The sequence below is a fragment of the Solea senegalensis genome, linkage group LG20, assembly GCF_019176455.1.
Source record: "Solea senegalensis isolate Sse05_10M linkage group LG20, IFAPA_SoseM_1, whole genome shotgun sequence".
Classification (NCBI taxonomy): Eukaryota; Metazoa; Chordata; class Actinopteri; order Pleuronectiformes; family Soleidae; genus Solea; species Solea senegalensis.
Window position 1 is genome coordinate 6,089,602 of NC_058039.1, and position 24,212 is coordinate 6,113,813.

The 24,212-nt window shown below is 40.6% G+C and overlaps 1 protein-coding gene across 3 annotated transcripts in view; it reads right to left on the reverse strand.

The window, feature by feature from the left end:
* LOC122786344 (rho GTPase-activating protein 9-like) overlaps positions 1-24,206 on the reverse strand; it is a 30,480-nt gene extending 6,274 nt beyond the window's left edge. For 2 of the 3 annotated variants that reach the window (XM_044052586.1, XM_044052585.1), the window contains exons 1-15: positions 23,998-24,206; positions 17,338-17,405; positions 13,434-13,760; positions 12,539-12,734; positions 12,000-12,394; positions 9,215-9,469; positions 8,671-8,760; positions 4,904-4,969; positions 2,828-2,974; positions 2,547-2,645; positions 2,106-2,167; positions 1,899-1,986; positions 1,165-1,260; positions 710-808; positions 227-332 (exon numbers count right to left, since the gene is read on the reverse strand). In XM_044052586.1, coding sequence (XP_043908521.1) covers positions 227-332; positions 710-808; positions 1,165-1,260; positions 1,899-1,986; positions 2,106-2,167; positions 2,547-2,645; positions 2,828-2,974; positions 4,904-4,969; positions 8,671-8,760; positions 9,215-9,469; positions 12,000-12,394; positions 12,539-12,734; positions 13,434-13,655 — 1,921 coding nt within the window. In that variant the 5' untranslated portion in view covers positions 13,656-13,760; positions 17,338-17,405; positions 23,998-24,206. The remainder of the gene's footprint in view (positions 1-226; positions 333-709; positions 809-1,164; positions 1,261-1,898; positions 1,987-2,105; positions 2,168-2,546; positions 2,646-2,827; positions 2,975-4,903; positions 4,970-8,670; positions 8,761-9,214; positions 9,470-11,999; positions 12,395-12,538; positions 12,735-13,433; positions 13,761-17,337; positions 17,406-23,997) is intronic. The other variant, XM_044052587.1, reaches the window with a different exon arrangement.
* Positions 24,207-24,212: the final 6 nt, after the last annotated feature.

Genomic DNA, 24,212 nt, shown 5'->3' on the forward strand with positions numbered 1-24,212 from the left:
GTGGAGGTGAGAGAATATCTGCCATGGAGGACGAGTGAAAATATAGGTGGGCTGAATGGAGGAGAGGATGGAGGGATGTGTGAGGCCTGTACGGAGGTTTGAACAAAAGAAAGTCACAGTGATGATGGTGATGATGGAGTGACAGTCTGCTGTAAACTGGAGTGGAGGATGTGTGTGAAGGAGGAGAGTCAGAATAAACTGGTGACATCGCGCGGCGCTGACTTACGAGACGTTCTCCTGTCCTCCTCGTCTCCACTGTGCTCCAGCATCTCCACGCTGCCCGCTCTCCTCAGAGAGTACAGGAGGACGTTGTCCAGTGGGTTTTCACGATCCTGAAAGGCAGGAGGAGTGAAACTGTCACACGAATCATCATACATGACACTGACTGTTATTATATCATTATTCAAGCTGGTTTCTCAGTATTCAAGAAAAATGTGTTTCATGTCATCGGGGGCTTTTTTAGTTACTGACAGTTCTGTTTTTTGGTGCAAAAACAGAAGCGAAAGATCATTTCATGATTGCTGTAAATACTTAGGAATTGTATTATTCATTTAGAATGATGACATAATGTCACCCACTGAACACTGATAATCGTAGCCACACTCATTATGTATCCCCAGACTGTGATCTTGACTAAAGTCATACATTTTCTTTTACTACTTTGTTTTGAATGACGGGGTAGAGAAGAAGGAGCAGCTCTGTGTCTCACCAGCCTGACGATGACGTTCTGAATGGTGTTAAACCACTCCTTTATCAGAGAGTCTGTCTCTGACTGCAGCAGGAACTCGTTGCCCGTTACTGTCCTCAGCTGAAACCAGAAAACATACATTAAACCATGTGAACGCTCAGCCACAGAGCAGTATTTCGCAATAGATTTTTTTCGTCCTTGTCCAAATGCACCACTTATGCTCAGTAGAAAATGTATTTTTACTACTTCCTTTATCTCTCTGAGGTCACAGCCCTCCAACTTGTGCTTCCTTTCTCTGATAAAGACACTGTTTCACTGTTATCTACTCATCAGTTCACAAACCTGATCAACAAAATCCCTCAATACTACTTATTACTGTTGAATTTCAGTAAACCTTAATGAACGAGAGTATACCGGTATACTCAAATGTTTTTTAAACATATCTTTGTGGGTTTCTACTTATTTCACTTGTTTACCTTGAAGACATTCTTCTTGCTGGACAAATCATTGGTCCATTGCAGCTGTGCGCCTCTTAAATCCACACTGCTCTCAGGGCGACTGTTTCCTGGTTTCTGTTGTTGACAAACGGGTACAAAAAAGATAATAGAATATCGATATTTCGAACAGTGTCAATATTGAGTTTGCTGAATTGGTGAATATGTGCTTAAAAAAAATGGGGGTTGGGTTTTTTTCTGCTGTGCAGAATTTGTGGAACACAGCTGGTGCTTGTCATTTTACTGCAAGGATCCACGAGGTGAGGTAAAGCAGACGAGTGATCAGAAACATCCAACTGTTGTGAAACCTTTTAGATGGGTGAGAATCTGCTCTAGGGTATGTTGCCTTCTTGTTAAAAAATGACAAATCATCTGTGCAGAAAACCCAACTTCTGCATTTATGAGGGGACTCATACCAAGTGTTAGCAGTCATGCAATAATTCAATCATACTCAATCATAAGTCCTCTACCGCTTTGGAGCGAGCGGCGGGGTCACACTCTGGACAGATCGCCAGTCCATCACAGGGCCACACATCGAGACAAACAACCATTCACTCTCACATTCACACCTATGGTCAATTTAGAGTGTCCAATTTACCTAATCCACATATTGCATGTATTTGGACTTCAGGAGAACCCGGAGATAATTTCAGCAAAACCCATTTAAGCGATGACTTTACTTCCCAATAAAACACGGTGTTCTTCTGAACTCTTACCCAGCTGGAAGGTGTCTGCGATTTCGGATCTTTGAAGAAAACCAGACTGTTCCCTACCAACACGACCCAGGACGGACTCCAGCTTTTCCTGCAACCCATCAAACGTGTGCATTGCTCAGTAAGTGCTTGGCTCAGGAAGCATGATTAAACATTTCCTTTTTTTTTTTGTCTGTCTTTAATGCCAGCGGCGGCTCCCGGATGCCTCACCTTAGCTTGCGGCCTCCCTCTGCAATTTTGGTCTTGTTCAAAAGGCCGGCTTTCTCCAGCTCCTGAGGAGAAGCATCAATATTAATAGTGTGTCAATATTTGTTATCACTTAATGATAAGGGTAAGCGAGGACAAGTTTCAGTGTGAACTGCAAGGTACAGCAGAAGACTTTTCCTCGGTGTAATACGCTGCATCCCGAGCAAACCCATTTAACTCTACTGTTGCATCATTCCCAAAAAAAAAAAATAGTGAGAGGAGAGCTGGTCTGAAATCTCCCACTGCGCTATGGCCCCATTTAAGGTGTTCAGGTGCAAGAGAACAACATGAATACAAGCTGTGGAGGTATAGTGAGTACAGTATATAAAGACAGCAGGGGACACAGTCTCTCTAACACACATGTGCAGGTAAACATTTAAGCAAAGGAGCAAGGCGTAGTCTCACTGGTGTGCAGCCGTCACTGTCTGGAGAGCTCTCAGGAGACGGAGGCTCCACGATGATGTTGGTCACATTACACGAGTAATCCATACATTTCTGGACCAGCTGAAAGACAGGAAGTGAGCCTTAGCTTTGTGGATTTGCCAGTGTATATGTAGTGGGGCTGGGCCGATCACAGTAAAAACTGTTTTAAGTTTGTTGATATTGAATTATTGCAGTGTTCTCTGTGTGTGTGTGTACAAACGCAGTTCATTAGCTTTTGTGTTATGTGCTCCGTAGGTAAGTACCTTGCCATTCTCAGGCAGGATCATAGATTGGGAGTGGATGAGCGGCTGCTTGGCATCGTGCACGGAGGCAGAGTTATGGCACCGGGCATCTGCACTGCTGAATGTCATCAAGCTGAGGGTATCAGAGGAGGCCGCACGCTGCATTTTCTTTAGCAGGGGTCAAAAAGTCAGGGTTACATTGTTGGGTCAGGTGTCAGAGGTGGAACTGACAAACAAGGGACAGGGAAAACACTGATTTATCTAATGCAACATACTTCCATGTCATTGTACTTGAATTGTCACGTGGACACTATTGAGGAACCGTTACATTTACAGTACAGTTTTTATATTATTATATATTATTGTATTCAGTTTTACTTTCTTGCCCCAATCAAACAGATTACAAGAAAACAATGAGGATAGAGAGCAAAATAAAGGTCAGATCATCAAATTCCATCATGCCGATTATTCGATTATTTCTACCGAGATATTGTCAAATGTACAAAGACACAATCTTCACTAGGAGTGGCTTTTGGTTGAAAAACAACAAAATAACAAAACAAAGTGATAAATGAACAAAAACAGGATAGAACACATTTCTGTTAACTGGAAGTGTTGACCCTCTGGTGACAAGACAAACAAGTGAGCAGGAAACCTTCAACCTGCCTTTATAACCTCCACTGAGGCTGATTGACCTCAGCTGTGGGCGAACACAGGTGCAACCAGTAATTTACAAAGACATCTGTGACTTGCCAGCACTCAACAGTAAGTGTCTTTCTTTGGTTCTTTTTGATTCGTTTTTGGACGTACGTTTTGGACACGCTTGCACTTTGAGGCTGCATGGTCGTTTCCTGGTCCTCTGACAGATTAGAATAATCTAGCCTTGTTTACAAAGTCAGGGAAACAACTGTTGGTTTGCAAATCTTTCAGATTCACATCGTTACTGACATTTGGTCAATGGCAGAACACAATGTCCCAGCATTAGCAGTTATTACAGAGACGTAGCTATCACAGAATCTGTCAGAGCGACTTTCACTGCAAACATTTTTCATTTTTACTCATTTCTCATTACGGGAAGAACAACACAGGCAGTGCAGCATTGTAACTTAATGTAACTTGTATGAAGCGCAAATAGGAACCGAAGCATTCGGGCACTTCAGGCATCGGTGCCCTTCATGAGGACGGCGCAGATAAGCAGATTGAGAGACACCGCGGTTTCAATAAAACGTCCATCTTGTTTCGCCTCACTTCACAGGAAAGGCTGATGGCACAGATTGTCAGAGACACAATGACGCACGCATGCACAGCTGCAGTATTACATGCATTACATGCAAAACACTTCAGGTCTTCAATCCCATGCACGTATTGTAAGTACACACCATTATTCACACATCTTCAACTTTTGGAACAACAGCCATGACGAATCCCTGTAACCTAGTTTCAACAATCAGACTAAATGTCCCTCCTAATGTTTGCCATCTCCTCATGCAAGGCGGCTTAGCACTAAGAGCCAAATCTGCTCCTTTGCTAAGATGAGGCCTTTAAAAGGGCTTTAAACCAAATGCACCCACACCCCGCTGTGATGCAACATGTTACACTGAAAACTGCTTGGATAACAGTCTTTATTTTATTTTTTTTTACACCATGAGTTGCTATTTCACCACCTTAATATACATAAATGCTGATCTCTGAGAATCTAAAGAGCAAAGCTGGCAGTATTAGAACACATTCTGCAGTAATACAGTGGATATGCGGTTTTTGCAATTCGAAAAGACCCTGAGTTCATTGATTATCATTAAGCACTGACAAAACACGCAGGATTACCATCACAGTCAGTCACGCAAACAACAACACACACACACACGTGTGCGAGCATAACATGAAACAATGTCGAGGTGGCAAAACAAAACCAGCAGAGTTCTATGGCGTCCCATTTTGTTAAGCAAATGCATCGTGCTGTGTCGTCAGAACATGCAAGTCTAGCTGGTAAAATTCTTTAATTTAGTCTCTTTTTTTTTTACAAGATGAAAGTCAAGGTGAAGTGCATTAGATGCCCTCTGGCAACGAAAGAGTTCAGCAGGAAGACGAGGATTTTACCTGTTTCATCTGCCAGCCACAGTCGGTATTCCTCTGGTGGCTTCCAAAAATAAAATCAGGTGACAGCTAGAGAGGGAGAGAAGAGAGAGGCAGGAAGACAAACACAGATGTGAAACAGTTACTATTTATATTTCATTTACATTTAAAACACAAGTCTACTCCATTTCATGCGCAACAGACCGGAACGTAAAAATCTAACGCTGTTTCACTCGGGGGGTCTTCTCTAGCAGTTTTTGGGGAAACTGGAGTCACCACCATTCGTAGAGCAAATGGTCTGAACCACAAAACGACAGCAATTATAAGTGAAATCAATCATCACCCACACGAAAAACAGGATGCTGTCAGTTTTTTCAGTTGTATTTTGCCGATGACGCCCAGGCTTAACGCTCACACCAGTATCAAAACTACCCTTTTCCTGCATGTGCTCCAATCCCAACATCTAGAAACACTCTTTGATTCACCGCCACAGCACAGAGGTACACACTCAAAGACCCACACTCACACACACACACACACATGTGTCTGCATTCAACTGAAACTGATGAGAGAAAGTTGCAGCCGTTGTTCTGTGAGAGTGAAACATTCACTGCATAGTATGTTGTTTGACTCAATCTTGATGATTTTCATTTAATGAAAACATCACAGTTAAAAAAAAACAGTATCAGTGAACTGTATTAGCATGAAAGTCAAACAAATCCTATTCCGTTCCGTTAACATACAGAACACCTCGACACGTGCTGCTAGAAATCAAACACGGAATGAAAATATCAATTACTAAAAAATGACATTGTGTAGGAAACTAAAAGCCAACTTACAGCGTAGGTGCTCATTATAACTTATCCCCCAGTTATAAACTCCAAGTCTTGTTCCTGAGCGCCTGTTATCTGTCAAATTTAAATCCTCAACCTTCTGTCGCCTCACGTTACCCCACTTTTTCTTCTCAGTGTGAAAATGTGAAAACCATTCATCCCTCCCTCTTGTTTCAGCCCACGACTACTTCCCTATTCTAGAGAGAAGCTGCTTCACCTCGTGCAGTGACGCTCATGCACAGCAGCTCAACCAGGAAGGTGTGCTCAACTCCAACCATTACAACAGACCTTTTCTGACACATTCTCCACAATCCAACAGCTTTTGTTACGAGTCCTTCAGGTAAGAAAGAGTGAGAGTAGACACATTTTGATATAGAATAATCATAATGTAAAGATATCAAAGGGCTTGGCTTTCAACAACACATTTAGAGCACATGTTCTTCTACTGTTATTACAACAGTAAGCAGCATTTTGATAAAGTCATGACACTTTTTCTTCTGTATATTTATTGTCTATAATAACTAACCAGCTATGACTGGACCACTGAGAGGCCACTTCCTACAACCTGAGTGAGATTTAACACCTTGACACAAAGAGGTGAAGTTGACAGCTTGATAAAAAATAAAGAGGAAGTACCCAGAGACAGCGAAGTACAATGGTTAACGGTGAAGTACAAATAGTGGCAGATAGAAAGGTGCAGCTTTTGCCACTTCAAATGCAAATTAAATGAGGCCTGGGTTTTCCCCTAAGTCTGGATACATCGTTTCATCCAGCCTCTCCAACATGCTGTGCAGGAACAATCAACTCCCAGGATCCACCTGAGGACTCACACGCATCAATCAGTCGATTGTGCACACCTGCAAACTCTCTCTCTCACACACACACACACACACACACACACACACACGCAAGGAAAGAGATACAACGAGCAACGGTAGAACGTCTGACTCCAGATCAGAAGGTTGTGTGTTTGAACCTAATTCTTGGGCAATGTGTGTTATCGTATTGAAAACCAAGTGAAGTGGGATTCAACATAATGTCTTAACATAATGAACTGTTTACATGAGCAAACTATTGTTTTTGGGTTTGTTTGGGTTTTTTTTAAATCTAAAACTGACTTGGAAAAATGTGAGAATTGTTCATCGCTATTTTCCAAAAGCCCATTGCGGATGTTGTCAAATGTCGTTGTTTGTTCAACTTACAGTTAAACAAAAAATCACAGACAGGGAGGAACCAACACTGGAAACATGCGATTGTTTTGTTGAAGATAATCGTTGGTTGATTATGATACTGATGCAGTGGTAGTTTCAAATATAGAAAAGAGGTAGAAATGTATACATTAATAAAATCAAAAGAACAGGGTTAAGGGTGAAACATGTCGCAGAGTTTTAAAGTTCAAAATGTTCATGCATTCAACAGCGATATGGTAACAAACACCTGGCATGTAGTATGCATTATAAAAATATATATATATGTATATGTATATATATATACATATATATATATATATATATATATACATATATATATATATATATATATATGAGTGCTCAAGTTCCTGTTTGGTAACACATGTTCCACCGTATAAAAACTGACACATGTAGGTCAACAGAATTTACCTCAAACCGACTTGAGAGCACATCGCTGCTTTGATCACGCTGGTGCGTTTTTGATGAGCAACATTAAATTTGAAACACTGATGCAACACTGAGGCAACGCAACCTTGAGATGCAAAATGCTTATCCCTGACAATCTGGATCATACAGGGTTTTTTGTTTTGTGTTTTTTTAGTCACTTTACTCCATCGATGGCATCACTGAATAAATATGTGGACAGGTCAGTGATGCCTGTTGTAAAACCTTTACATGTGACACAACAGGTGGACTTCCTCAATTCAAAAAAGGGCAAATCCACTCTTGTAAAATCAGGTTTTACACAAAAGTTGAAATAAATGATAGAGTGTGATTTTTTTTTTTTTCACGATGACAGTATCAGCAAGGTCAGGGAGGGGTTGATGGGAAGCTACAGTTACATTTAATGCCGTTTTGTAATGTTTTGGTTTTTCAGATCTTCTACTCAGCTACGTCAATTTGAGAGGCAATACTTTGTTATTAACATTTGTGTGTTGGTCAATAAACAATATGATGTAATATGGTCCACTTTTTACTTAGTCGCCGCTTACTGCTCTGCGCAATCTGGGCAAACAAGGCTGACTACAGCTAAGAGAGAGTCAGGAAGAGTGTGTTTTCCCCATGTCTGTGTTTACAGACACCAGATGCACATTATTGCATGTAATACCTAAAGCTGGAGTCCGTAATTTCTTTTTTTTAAAACATTTCATGTTTTCTGCTAAAATCCCATTCATGTCCAGATTGCCATCAATAAATAAAGTAAAATAAAATAAACAAAGCTCCACCCACGAAACGTTAAAACATGACCATGTCACGTCTGAATCAGCCGTAATAAAACAGGACACATTATCATAACGAGCTGTACTGCAGGTGGGTCACTTAGTTGTATGCCAGTGAATCGATCCACACTGTCCACATCGAGTCACTGCTTCAGTCTGGATCCATTTTGATTGGTAGTGTTTATCAGATTATTACAAGGCTAGAGACACTGGATTATTTTATGAAGATAAAATAAAAGTGCTTCAGTAACACATGATGGACTATTGCTTTAAAGCTTATCAGCCGTTCTGGAGAATAAAACGAATGCTCATTAAAAAAAAGAAGAAGCTGCAGTTTCATTGTATGTTTGTCTGATTTATGTACATTTAAAAATTGCCTGCTGGGGACAAATTAAGTTTGAGTTAAAAAGTCAAGCTTGATTATATAAGAACATTTTCAATACCACATTTTCCCCAAATCGTTTACCCTTAACACAAACCTATTCACAGACTTGGCAAACAGGATTATAAAAAGCCTGAAGTTTCCCATCCCTGTACAACAGCCTTACCCTATGCACAGTTCTATTGCCAGCTTCTGAAAGTGTCAGTGACAGTTGGCTGGTTTCTCTGGGTAATGTCTGAGTTTGCATTGGAGTGGCCTGCCAAAAAAAAACAAAAGGCTATTGTAAGTGTGCAATACACTGTCAAGTTTTAATTATTTTGTCTACTTTCCACAGCTTTGTAGGTGCTGTCACAATCCTTTGCCTCATGTTTGTATTGTAAAATACGACGAGAAAACAGTCATAAACATTATGTTTGTCGGTTTTGGTGCTTTTTTCATCAGTTGGTGTACAACTGCCGAATGTAATTTTTCCACTTTGACTTTTGTTAAGATCACACAAACGAGATCTCTGATATACCCTGATATACCTTTTCTTTTCAGACCTAATGGTCGTACATGACAGACGGATGTCAGAATAATTTCAGAAGGAAGCGGATGAGCATATTTCCTAAAAGTTTGAAGTATTCCGGAGGAAGCTGTAGGTCACTGACCTTAGTTAGGTTGCTGAGTAAATGTTCAACAACACTCCTCGTGTTGTGTGCAGCATGTACCTTGTTGTCAGTGCATCCACGGGCCCGGCGAGGGGGTTTCCAGGACCTCTCCTTGGTGATGGTGTTGACATAGTAGAATCTTCCTGTAGCTGGGTCTGAGTACTGTTCCCACAGGTCCTTGAGCTGAAGCGGCTGCTGACCTGGAGCAGGACAGGGTGGAACTGCTGGCAACGTCTGTCTCCCTGGCTGCATGTTATCAGTGTAAAGAGGAGAGTCTTGCCAGGACAGTTGTGACAGGTAGGACTCTGTTGGGACCTTGTAGGTAGACAGAGAAAAACGGGACAGGGGGCATATTGTAAATCTATTAAGTAAAATAAGTTTTCACTCACAGTATGAATACACTTGACTAAACACAAGACAAAAACCAACACAACTAGCTCTTTGAGCAAACAAAAAAACAAATGAATTCCACCACCTCTCAGTGCAGATTAAGACTTTGGATTAAGACGGGGTTTACAGAGATGCATGTGCTCCCTCCACTGAGAAAGGACTAAAGTAACAACTACAAGAGAGGAAACATTCAAATCCAATCAGATTAACTGAAAGGAAATGTGTGGAAGATCATCTTTCCACAAAACAAACTGTAGCTGAGATATAATTCAAATGATTGACTGGTCTGTTGCTGATTGATCCTTGTTATGTAACTCAGCACTGTTGTTGATAATAACTCATGGGATGTGTGTGTGTTGTGCATGGATTTGCATGTGCAACACTGTAGGACTATGTGTAGTTTGGATTGCATACGTTCATATCAACCGTTTGATAAAATACATAGTCCCCCACTTGTTTAACTCAAACACACATGCTGGCCATGATGCTTTTCCCATGACTCTTTATTGTTTTTTTTACTAAGAATAAAATCTTTGATCTTATCCTTTTTATGCACTTCCTCATCAACCCCTTCTTCTTTTTCTTCTACTTCTTCTTCTACCTTGGTATTCTCATTCTTATTAGCTCCCTGATTCATCATGTATTACTTGTGTGGTTTGGAGGCTACTGAAGAATGACATGTGCAGCAAACACAAAAAACAAACAGGGCAGCTTTATTTATGTGCCAACTACAGCAGCACTCACTCTACTAATCCACGTATATTGTTCAGTCCATGTTGTGTCTTTTAAAGGACCAGCGTGTAAGAACTGCAACTGCACTCCTCCACTAACCCTTCCCTTTCCTCAGTGCATTAGGGAACTATGGTGGCAAGTGCAAAACACACTTTGGCTAGTTTGGCTGTTCGAGGTGATGTAGACACATGGTGACACAAGATGGCGGCCTTTAACTGAAGTACACATACAAGGCCACTAAGGCTACAGAGACAAATTATTTTTATTTTAAAAGGGAGGCCCTAATTAGAATGTAATTCGGGCCTGAAACGGCTTCCTGGCACAAATGTATACAAACACACTTATGGTTGGTTATGCAATTTCTACCAATAAAACTTTAAGTCTACACTCAACCTTATCTATTCATTTTCTATAAAAAATCAAGCCCATAATCAAGGCATTTGTTGTGGAGGAAAAAAATAAAACAGGCGGGGAAAAAAAACAGTGGGAGTGCTCTTAACGTGCGGCTGAATGGGTACAAATCCCTGCAGCCATGGCTCCACAATGTTGGACCAAGTCATCCCACACAAGTCAAGTAAGAGTGAGAAATGCTGACTATGTGAAGATTCACTCACTACTCAGGTGTTCCTATACCTTCTGCTCAAACAGTGCACAAACACTGAGGGCAGAAATGTCCATAAAAACAATAGTTTGAACAAAATTCAAGAGGAAGAAAAGATGCATATTAATCTCCCGACATTCAAGTCAAATTTCACCCCCTTGAGGTAAAAGATTCCATCAGTTTGGCTGCACTTTGTGAAAAACTCACAAAAATATATGGGGGTAGGGAGAGAGAAAGAGAGAGAGCGCAAATCAGAGCATCTCTTTGTGTTTTCTGAACAAAAAATGGTTAGTTATGACCTGAATGTGGCTACAATAATCCTACTTAATGGGATCTAAGGCTTGAAAAAGAGAATACACAGAGAGAGAGAGAAGTCACATAGAAATGGACAGTGAGAGAATGAGAGAGAGAAGGATGTGAAAAAAACCCACTGTCATTTCCATTGAAATCATGTCACTTGCGGCTGCTCCGTGAAGTGGAGAAGGAAAGCCCTAAAGTACTTGGAGACACAGTTTGGATACCCAGCTGAGGGAGCGTCCTTCAGCTGACACAGATAAATTTGAGTATTCCTCTCACCAACGGTGCCTTGTATAATCCCCTCTGATGTAATACGGGGAAGCTCTGACGTCATGACAATGTGAACTTAATTGCTGCTCGAGGAGGATTACTGAGGTCGAGTACAGACAGAAATCAAATACGACTTGTGATCTCTGACGTCTGGTGGGATTCAAACAAAAAAAAAAACTACAGCTTTATTTATTGTGTTCAACAGTTTTTGTCGGCCTTAACCTTGATTACAACACGCATTTGCAGTAGCATTGTTTTGATAAGCTTATGCAATGTCTCAGCATTTATTTCAATCCACAGTTGCAGTCAATTCTGCCATTACACCATGGTTGGAAACCCCAAATCTACACCCAAACCCATTCGTTTGCTTCATTTCAGGTTGATGTAGGCCCACCCTGGATCGTTTTTGTCAAGGGTCCCCTAAGACTCTTGAAATGCCCCTACAGGAGAACATTACCCTGGTTGATAAACACCAGAACTTCCATTTAAGTCATATTGTGACTCTGTAGTGTGTGATTTAAGTTCTGTGTGAGGTTTGGTTCAGCCTCTTCCTACCTGCAGATGGTTGTTCTTGCCGGAGGCCCCCACCATGTCCCACTGGCTACAGGACTTCTTCGGGACCCTGTGGTTGGTGCGACTGCTGAAGCTACCACCCACCTCATCATACGGGTTCTCCAACAGATTTTCTGCCAGGTTGCTGGAACTCTGGCTGCGTGTGATCATGGGAACCACCCTGGGGTTCTGCTGTGTCATTTGGGCCATAGAGGTTGTGGGTGACCCTGGGACCACTAAGCGGCCTGACAGTGAAGTGGGAGAGTTGTTGGTAAATGTGAACCCAGAAAGGGGCAGAGTGGGGAAGTGCCCCCTCCCAGCGGTGGTGTTGTTGTCCAGCCCCTGGAAGGCACTACTGGAGTTGAGATTTCCCATTGAGCGGTAAATGGGTTTGCGCACTGTAGGGGGAAAATTAAGAAAAACTTCTTCAACACAAACAATTCTTAACTTATTTTCCTTCTGTAATCAGGAGAGACATCAATGCACAGAACGGAACTGTTATTCTTACATTCTTAATTAACAAATTCTGTCATTGCCTTTACCTTGATGCTGTCCATTAAAGGTCTCTGTTGGGCTGGGGCTGAGGGACACCCTTGGCAATACCCCGAGGTTGGAGTTCAGCGATGTGGACATAGCCAGGCGCTGTGGCGAGGGCATGGGTGCAATAGGCACCTCCGTCACATATGTAGCAGGTACATACAGTGGCTTTGTTTTATTAGCTGCCCCAATCCGCCGTACCTGTCACAAAACAAAACATTACCAGATGCTTTTGTTTGTTCAACAGGCACAGCAGAGGAATTAAGCCAGTGCAGAAAAATTCGAACACAGAAGCAGGAGAAAATCTATGAAATCTCAGTCAATATTTTTCTCCACATAACTTTATGGGGCTATTCTCATGTCCTCTAGTGTGATTCCTGGTCTTAATTTTATCATATATATATATATATATATATATATATATATATATATATACAATGTCAATTACAATTTGTTAACAATATTCTATTATTGTGAAATTAAATGTTTAAAAGAAGAATTGATCCATATCAGCCATGAATAATCAAGAATCTGTGTACTTTATTATTCATAGCTTTCAAGGGTGGTTACACAACTAAAATGGTCATAAAGTATTCTGCTGATATTTATTATTTTACTTATTTTCACCAAATCACAAGAAAAAAAAAACAGAAATTGCATTTCCTGTATTTCTGCACACTGCATCGGCAAATATTCACAAACTAGCACAACAGATGTTTGGCTGAAAATAGCCACCTACAAATGTGAGAGAACCTTCTGTCTGGGTAATTCTCACAAAAAAGTACCTGTTTGTTTTGGCAACATAATATGTGAAATTATATATTTGTGAGCAGCGTGTCATCATAGTGTTTGTGGTTGACAAAATAATTTACAAGATAAACGAATGAGCCGTTTTCTCACCTGCCACCAATCAGTGTTGGTCTTCTTCAGGAGAATAAATCGTTCCCCCTCCCTTATTGAGACCTGGCGTCCGTCGGCACCTCGGTAGTTGTAGTCATACTGGGCCTCGAGGACCACCGTACCACTGGGAACCCCACACACTGTCATCCCCCGAGTGTTCACTACAGCTCCAGCAGTGGGCTGCTGATGCCCCACAGAGCGCCTCCAAGTGCCCGACAGCATGGCTGACAATGCAGTCCTGTTTAGCAGCCTTCACTCAAATCTTATGAATGTCTGATAATTGAGATACTTGGACGACTGAGACTGAAGCCGGTTCAGTGCCATTATCTGAAAGAATCACGGAGGGAAAAATGGACACAGAGAGACAGAGAGAGGCAGAGCGGGAGGGAAAGAGATTACTGAAGCTGTCAAGGAACAATTGATAATTGCAGGTTCAAACAAAGAGAGCATGAATTATGTGGTGGTTTGGATTATTCTGGTGAAAATCAATGAGCTATCCTGTATGCAAATGATTTAGCTTTTAGCCCCCCATGCTTATAAAATATACTGTACAGCACGTAGTAGGGGTGGGAATAACCAAAGACACCATGATACGATATTATAATGACGTTTAAGTCACTTTACGATATTCTCATGATATTGCGATATACTGAGTAGTATGTGAAATCATACATCACAATATTGTAAAATCAGTGTATGTAAGTGTGGTGATGTATTATTGCTCCGATATAATATTGGAGCAATGTGGAGGATAGAGCTAGGTAGTGTTAATGAATAAAAATATTACATTGGATTCAGCTCCTCAAATGGTTTTTCTGTTTCCATGATTTTTACATAGTTTTTGGTTTGTTGGCCTTTTGTTTTTTATTATTAAATTCCCATCAGTATCACCGAGTACTACTACCATCACATATAACTACACTAATGGGTTAAAAAGTAGCTTCTATCCCAGAACCAAAATTGTTTCACTCAGTTTCGCATTAATGCCACAGAATAAAGATCTATCTATGAATGTATTAAAAGTATAAAATTCACTGACATTCAACATTTCCAATTGCTCTATTCTTGACAGACATGGTTGAGGGTGAAATGTCATTGCAGTAATTGGTACACAATATTTCTCTTGTTGTCATATCCTAGTAATACTAGGAAACACGTGAGTAACATAACCTGTGTTTGCAGTTTTCTGTCTCTCTACCTGAGCCAGCATCCCCTCAACACTACGCAGCCAAGACCTGCCACATAGTAATATAGCTTTAGACAGCACATGCACCCACCTACTCACATATGCACACACTATAAATACACACAAGCATACACAGAATGCAAAACATCTTAGGATCCTAGCGAGTCAGCTTCAGTCACACTCAGACCCAACCCAACTTAGTCTAGTGATTAGAGGAGATGCAGCGAACATGAGCGATTCCAGAGAATTAATATAAACATGCATGCCATCACCGAGGCTGGAATTAGACACTGCACAGGAAAGAGGAATCTGAATGCCTTTGGCATATCAAACAGTGCCAAAACACCATATAGTTAGAGTATATGAGACTAGAATAAAAAAATTAATCAAAATAAGGAACATGAGCAACAGAAGAATGTATGAAGTTGTATGACGCTGTGGACCAATGACATTGGAAGCGAGGGCTGGGTTAGCTGGCTGAACCTTGATAATCCCACTGTTATTAAAGCAAAGGAGTGAATCTGTGACCCACAGCTACAGAGAATTACAGTAAAACCCCTTCTGACCAGCATATGGCCTGGTCAGGAGGGGGGTCTGCCTGCCTGTGAAGATCACTGCGAGGCATACAGAAACATTTCCAGTGTTTGTTAACAGATGACAGTAGCCACATGAGCTACATAGTATCTCTCAAGACAGCATGTTAATTCTAATAAATTATTATTTTTCACTAACACGCTGATAAAGGCCATGCTGATATTCAAATTAGCACCGCCCCTGTTCCCACCTTCCTCCATCCACTGTCCCGCACCGATAGACAGAAAATAAAAAGTGGACGTAGCCTTCCCGATTTCCTTGGTGAAGTCAATCAAGAGGTGAGAATCAAGAGGCGACTGTTGGTTTCAAAAAGAACATTTTTTGAATGGGAAAATCAGTCTACCGCTCATTTTGTTTATAACCTACTGTACACAGTGGTACACAGTGTACTAGTTGTCTTATAAATACACAAATGACTCAAAAGAAGAAGGAAATCAATAAATATCGGGTGGCCGACAAATAAACATATCGCATGCATCAGTTTTCTGCTGCTTATCTGGGGTTGAGCAGGTGATGCAGACATCCCCATTCCCAGCAATGTTTTCCAGCTCCTCCTGTGGGATCCCAAGGTATTTTAAGGCCACAAAGCCAAATAAATAATGGTCTGTGTCTACCCCAGAGCCTCCACAAATACAGTTGTTTAGGGTGTGCCAGAAAAATCTTGTTGGACAAGTAACACTGTAGCTATCTCTGTTTGCTCATTTATTTGAGCTTGTTTTTCCAGTTTAATCTAATCTAATCTTAGCTCATCTTAAATACATGACACAGAATTTATTGTAATAAAAACATAATAATAAAATAATGAAACTTTTTTTTTCTATTAATGAGCTGATGTAGGATAATCTTGTGATTCCAGTGCACAAATACATTCCTCTGTAAATGACAGAGGTACAAGGTGAGCATGCAAGCAGGAAACCGCAGTGAGTTATGATGTTCAACCATAGTTTGGGTCATATCCTCTCCATCTTGTCATTTGTTTTTCCTGACTTGAAACGGTTCAGTTAGAGACTGCAACGGCTAATGTAGCCTGTTTTTTTTTGCTGTGAACAACAATTAATGAGGTGAAGCTCTGCTGACATGTGACTGCAGCATCTGTGAGTCATTCTTACAAAGCTGCAGAGTCCTGAAACAGAAAGTTATCACTCCAGTGTCACTCCATGGCTACATCAGTCATGAATTGCAACATACCCCAGGTCAAATAGAATAATGAGCTTTCATATGACCAGTTTCATTGGTCAGTTCTTCCTGTCCTCCCACAGACAGGAAGAGCTCTTCTGACACTGCAAGTTTCTTTTCATGTGTCTTAACTGTTCAAAAACAAAGGCACATTAACTAATAGTGGTAATAACTAAAATAACTATTATTAGGATCTGCTGTATTTAACCGACAATTTGAAAGTAGCTGGGTATCACCAACAAGGCACATAATCCCTTCTTAGACACAGAATGCCTCATTGTGTCAAATTAGGTTGTTAGAGCAAGTTTAATCCTAGGTTGTATTATTCAGCACTTGGACATTTTAATCATGACCCAAAAAGGAAAACATCTCACACTGCTTACCAAGTGTTAACAGATAAAGACAAATCTGGCAACTACTTTTAACAATGGTACATGTGTCTGTCCAAAATGGTAATTTGAATTAAAAAAACAACAACAATTCATTACATATTTGCATCCTGCATTTCCCCTAGGAGGAGGATAAATGGATGGATGGATACATATATATGCATTTCTTTTTATTTTTTACTGCAACTGACTACTGCAAAAGAACAAATTATCTAACACGTAACATAAAAAATAGGCTGGACCATGTTTGTATTTGCAGGTGAGATGGCACAGAAGAGGACATTCATACATCCAAACACACAGAGAGGCCCATATGGTGTCAGAGACTGGTACAGACTTACTGTTACTGCTGCTGATAGGCAGTTTGTGCCAATGGCTGGGGGCACAGGGCTCATGGCATTGTACCAACAACACAATAACAAAAACAAAGTGGAAATGAAGTAGATTGAACGCAATGAACGATTTGCCTGTCTGCCTTTGCTTGAGTGCAGCCTGTGTGTGTGTGTGTGTGTGTGTGTATGCAAGTGACATAAAAAGAGAAGGAACAAGAGTGACTCACCTTGGTCCTGCAGAGAGTCAACAAGGCCACCAGCTCACTCTACAGTCAGATCCATGTATGTGATGAGCCTGAAACACAAATGAGAAAACCCTTTAAACAACTGCCTTCAAGCACAAATGGAAGAGGCACTGCTGACTTTGATCAAATTTAGAGCACAAAAACAGACGGGATATGAAGAAGGTGGGGCAGAAAACCATTAAAATGAACCCAAGCTAGAAGCTCCCTCCTGCAGAAAAAACACTCACAACAATCTCTCTCTCTCGCTCTCTTGCGCACACACACACACACACACACACACACACACACAGAGTTAATCCCATGCTCCAAATGATTCTGCCTCTACTCCCTGAACCCCATCTGACCCACCTTCCTCCATTTAGCCAGCATTTTGTCCAAGAGATAAGAGGGAGTGACAGTGACGGCAAGAGCTTCAGCTGGCTGTTGCTCATTCATACTAATGAACCAACATTTGCAATATTTGCACAGAGAGTAATAATTGCTACAGAGAATAAGAGGGAGCACTTGTGTGCAGACAAAACAAAAGCAACAGCAGCCCATGTGATTATTGAGCTATTGATCCATACACAGGGCTGGCTGGTCAACAGTGTCACTGGACGTCCAAATATCCACCACACAGTTATATAATCCACAGCGTGGGACGCTTTAGTTTATCAGCATTTCATATTTTCACACAACATTTCACATGTTTCACTTTTTCAATATCATGCATCAATTTGTTTAAATAGACGGATGTGGGCTCTTCCCTGGCCCATTGCCCATACCTCCGACAAATGTGGCACATATAGTTTAGTGCTTTTTGAAAGCACTCAGGGAGAGCGCAAAACCTCTGCCATGGCCACTCAGTTACCAGCAGTCTGAATACACTCGCATATGTCACAAGGTTGACAAAAATGTTTTGAAAAAATAAACCAGAATGCCTTTATTGTCATAATATAGTGCACAACAAGATTTAAAGGAGATTTAATAGAGTAGATCGTCATCATTTGTACCATTCCGGGTCTGTACGCAGCCCAGATCGCCACCTAAAGTGAATCCGTGCACCACCAGAAAATTCCAAATATGCTGCTCACAAACAAACAAACAAACAAACAAACACAGCTGAAAACAGAACCTCTTTGGCAGACTTCAATAAGCCTGAGTTCCAGTGAAGGACCAGCTCGGCTCCCACAGAGAGAGTTTTGAGATCACTGAACTTTTCAGACTTCACCACACAGAAGTGCCAGACTTGGGCGGGAGTGAAGGGTGTTGGTGCAAAATTTAGTGTCATATCATATCCATATTCAGCCCATATGTTTGAAGTTGAAAGAGAGCAGCTTTAAAAATGATAGTTACATCTTCAAAGAGAGATGAAACATGGGGAACCTCGGTATAGGGTGAATGAGGAACTTCAAAAGGGTCTCTGCATGCTCTTCCACATCCGTATACACGAACACGCATGTGCACGGAAACTGTACGGCGTTCACATATGTACGTCTATTACCAAAGGGAAACAAAAGAGGAGAGGACGTATCTTAACTTTAGGCATGACCAACATGTTTAAAGTAACCAGGACAGCAGTTTTAAACACTCAGCCAAACATCTGCAGCTCATGTTGAAGTTCTTCTCTGTGACATGAGCCATGCTGCTTGTGCATAATCTCCAGTGCAAACAAGCATCATATTTTGTCTGCTCAGTGGGTTCATCCTGCTGCTTGAATCCCAGCTTGTAGTATAAGTGTGAGATGAAGTATTGCATCACATCACACAGTCATACATTATGGGTAAAGGAGTTGTAACCCAGTGGTATAAAATAGTTTGGCATTGGCACAGAAGTGCCTTGAGATTTTAAGAAAATCTTAGTTTAGTTATTTATTTATTTATTTATTTATTTATTTATTCAACCGACTACACCAAAAGTCACAGATATAGTAAATACAATGTATTATATCTTGTATTTATTGACAGCATACATGCTATAAAAGCATCTGTCCTTAGATCTTCAGTTCAGACAACAACTGTGAAAAACAAAAAAACACTTTCTTCTTTCTGCATATACCAATTATTCTATCAATTAGTCTGAAATCAGTCCAGCACCAGACCGAGGACTGAGGACAGGCATGTGAAGGAACCCCTTACTTTGTCTGTGGATGTACACTTATAACTACCAGCGCTGATGTCTCTCTCTCCCCATATGAGACACATGCCTCAAGCCAAAACAGCCTTTCATCCTCCCAAAGCCATGCATTATTGATGATTAGGATAGAGAGAGAGAGACACTGAAACACACACTGTTTCCCTGTGTGATGCTGCCTTTGTTAGTGTGTGTGTGAAGAGTGTTTTTTTCTTGTATTTGTTACCTCTTCAGGACATTTTTTCTGGCATAAACACTGACCTTGTCAGGACCAGTAGTCCTCAAGGAGAGCAAAACCTGGACCTAACGAGGGAGAACCTAATTTCTGAGGAACTGGTTAAGTTTAGGGGTTTCGGTTTTAATAGTAGGTTAAGGTTAAATTTAAGGGTTAGACATAACCTAGTTTGGATTAAATGAGGCTGTCCAAATGAGGGTCAATGCAATTTCCTAAGAAGAATAGCTGCATTAACATCTGGCTCTCTCTCTCTCTCTCACTCACTCGCTCACACACAGAGAGTGAGAGAGAGGGAGAGAGAGAGAGAGAGAGAGCGACAAAAGCAGGTGGGCTGGATTCTCTCAGCAATTAGCTGTGTCAATTGTCAGGGACCCAATCAAACAGCAGATGACGACAGAAAAGCAGCCATTGGCTCATTCTCGCCCGCTATCATTATGTCAACAACATCCCGTGACCAGCTACCATCTCCAGCGTCTCAAGTATGTGTGTGTTGCTGTTTTTTTATGTTGCGTATAACAATATTTCATGTGTGTGATGCCATCATTTCAAGTGTTTGCTGATGCAATACTTGTGTTTACAATGAACCCTGCAGCCTTCATCGACATAGCAAACTTCCTCAGAGAGCTCACTTCTCAGAAGCAGTGTCTGGCACTTAGGCAAAGTAGTGTGGGATTGCTCAGGGGCCATTTTAAAACACTTGAAAGAATTCATTCAAACATCGTATTTCATAATTAGCTTGTGCATTTTATCCAAAACATTAAAAGTGGAAAAACATGCAGCCACGTTCGTTTTAGTTTAAGAATAATGTGCTTTCTTTTAGCAAGAGAAATAAGCTGATGAGAAAAGCTTGTTCCAAAACACAACATAAAATGGGATTTTTACTTTTTTGTGAATTGACTTTTGAAATTACAAATAGGAATCTGTCCCATCTATCCATCTTCTACCACTTTATCCTCCACATGAGGGTTAGCAGGGACACTGGTGCCAATCCCAGCTGACATAGAGCAAAAGGTGGGGTACGACCTGGACAGGTCGCCAGTCCATCACAGGGCCACATAGAGACAAACAACCATCCACTCTCACGATCCCACCTACGGTCAATTTAGAGTGTCCAATTTGTCTAATCTCCTAATCCGACTGTGGGAGGAAACTGGAGAACCTGGAGAAAACCCACGCACACATGGGTAGAACATGCAAAATCCACACAGAAAGGCCCTTGTTCCGACCGGGTCACAAATCCAGGTCTTCTTGCTGCAAGAGTGCTAATCATTACACCAACCATGTGGCCCAAATAGGAATCATTAAAACAGATTTTTCCAGAGCCCAAGATGATGCTTAATTGTTTTCTCTGATAGGCAGTAAAGCTGAAAATCTGCCCATCTGGAAAGCTGTAACAAATGAAACAAGATAATTGATAAATCAACTACTCCTTTAAACCCAGCATGGATATTTCAAAAGTCTACCTTTCATACTTTTATCTAAAGAATACCCTACAACAATAACTTGTTTTCTTGCTAAAACAGAATATTTGACTATGGTTGCTGAGATACGGATTTTGCAGTGCATTGATTTTTGTCTGGAGCAGTCAGAAAGAAAAAGATGTATTACCATTATTTGCTATTACATGTGATATAAATCAAAATCAATGTCATACTTTATTCACATGCAAAGTTATGTTTGAATGTTGTGCATTGCACTGCTTAAACTCATATATGCCATACCAGTTCATGACAATAGTCATCTCTCACTGTACATTGAAATCAAGAAAAATCTTTTTGTGAATAAAAGTAAAAAATCCTTCCACTCTCTGACCGGGCTCTAGTGGATTACTGCTGAACCTGTGGGAATGTGCCGTACATTGATGTTTCTGATGAAGAGTGCTGAGCTCCATTGATCCACCAGGGATGAGAGTGAGCCGTCAATAGCTATCAGGCAAGTCAAAGCCCCACTTTTAGCCCTGCACAGCTAAAGTGAGCAGCTAAACCTCTGGAGGCAGACGCTATAGAGAAGAGGCACACATGCAGACACAGCTCTGATGCCTGCAGAGGGTTAAAGTGGTTATTTGTTCAATGACGGAACATTAATTAAAAATACAGGTTTGGTGCATGTCAAACACTGAAGGAGTGTTTAACTATTTACAAATGTTATTCTCAGGTTGTCCTTCACTGCATGAGATCTCTAGTATCTCTAACAAGTTTTAGGTAAAAGAAGACTCACTTTTATCAATCAAAACTCCTAAATCTACATAAATTCAAATCACAGTGACATTTATTAAAGAACTGAGGCTAGAAAACCATTTTAAAGGTTGTTTGCCTGTAACTTTTCCATCGATTGATGAACTACTCAGTTCATTGACTGTTTTACTTGTAATGTAAACTGAGTTTCCTCAGTTGGTTATTTAAAGTGACATGTTATATTATACAAACAGAAACAATTACGTTTTTACATTTGTTCCAACCATTGATCGATCTCCATAAAGGAATATTTCCACACAGAAATGCATACTATGCATATCACAACCTTGTGAAATCATTGCACAAATAAATTAAATGCAGGATTAAAGTGGATTACAACAGAGCTCAGATGGGGGAGGGTGTGGTATAATGTAAACACAGCAGGAGGCCTGCTTTGTTGTAATAGGAGTAATTCAGCTATAATGGCCTGTGGAATATTCTTTACTCAATCATGTAACTTTACATAAATGTGATAATTATGCCGGCACATCAAACCACAGTTGTCAAATGAACGTGAACTATGAATGTATTTTAAATATGCGTGTTTAAATAAGTGTTGCAGCCAGTCCCTGCTCTAAAAAGTGTTCCTTGTAAAGTCATTGTGATTATCTCAGCGTCATGAGAATTGTTTAAGTCAGAGAAATGCGGTCACAGGTGGAGAAACCTTGTAGTGAGACCATATTTTCAGTAAACTGTGTTACACAACTCACAATCGGAAAAAGGTATATCACACAGGTATTTCACACAGAGCAGGAAAACTAATATGACTAATAATAACAACAAACCACAATGTGAAAGGCCCATTCTCTCAGTCTCACTTTAACAGTGCATCCACAACAGCGATCTGTGGAACACAGCAGTAATTACAGCCACCTCGTAACCCTCCTGCTAATACTGCACATGGTACAAAGCACATTTAATCAGAAAACTTGCAACGGGAGAATAATCTTCCAAGCTTGTGTCATCACAGGCTGGTGAAAAGGGGAGCAAATCTCCTGCTTTGCATGGACTTAAGACAGATTATGAAAAAGCAAAAATGCAATGCGTCAGTCAAACTGTTTCCGTCACACACACATCTGTGGTTAACCCATGCATCCACTTTCTGTGAAGCATGGTACAGGGCCAACTCGCCTGCAGAAGCACGCAAATATTTCCGCACGTAGAGAGGTTTGTCAAATGCAAAGTGTTAAGATAAGCAATGTTTAATCAACTTGACATTCACAGTGATGACAACAATGAGGTCATTGAGTCAGCATCGCTGCAGTGATGATTTTTTGTGAGTGGATTATAGTCAAGGTGGAATATCTAAAGTCTGCCCAAACTTATTGGAAGATGTAGAAGAGAGAATCCAAAGGATTCAAAGGCTTTATATCCCTGCAAGGAAATTATTCTTTCTCTGGTACTGTGTATATGAACATATATATGCTGTATAACCTGAACGTTACATTGATTTGTTCCACAGGAAATAGTAGGTTGAGTCTAAACGTTTCCTATTTGTCGCTCTCTTGAGGTGCTCTAACTGAGTTGTGGTTGTGACATAAATAGGTTACATATAGTTTGACACTACGATGTGGAAAAAAACATGTTGTTTTGTCAAAGATGGGCTTCTAATTTTAGTAAATACATAATGCACCACCACCCTTTTGTATCTGCAAACCAAATGTAAAGTGCTTTATAAATGGAATACATCGTTATCATGACTATTATATTGCCAACTATACAAATGAAGGAGTTGCAATCAGCACACAGCCTGCAACTTTTGATACATAAACTTTTTAAATAGTTCATATCATATGTATCTATATACATATAGATATGTAGATATATGTGTGTACATATACATATATTTATATATACATATATCAATCACACGTACATGTATGTAGATCTAATGATCTACCTTTATCTTTCAATATGGTATCTTTCAATACCATTTTATGAGCATCGTATTTGTCCTGCGCTGCTTTTTAATATTAGTGCAGGAGAACGAACAGGAGATAACCTCACTGACAGGTCAGACGAGCTGAAGTATTTGTACACGAGGGCCACAGCATCACTTACCTTGCAGCGATGAGATGACAGCTCAGTTGCGTTTCTGAAGTGTTTTTGAGTTGCGTCTCGCTGAGTTTGAAGAGTTACAACTTCACATACTTTGAAGAAAGTAAAGAACATAGTAATAATAAAACAACTCTACCGTGGACTTTTGCAAATTAACAGTCATACAATGGCATTAGGTTGCTCGACAACAGTCCAGGTTGGCGGTACCTCCGGTCTCT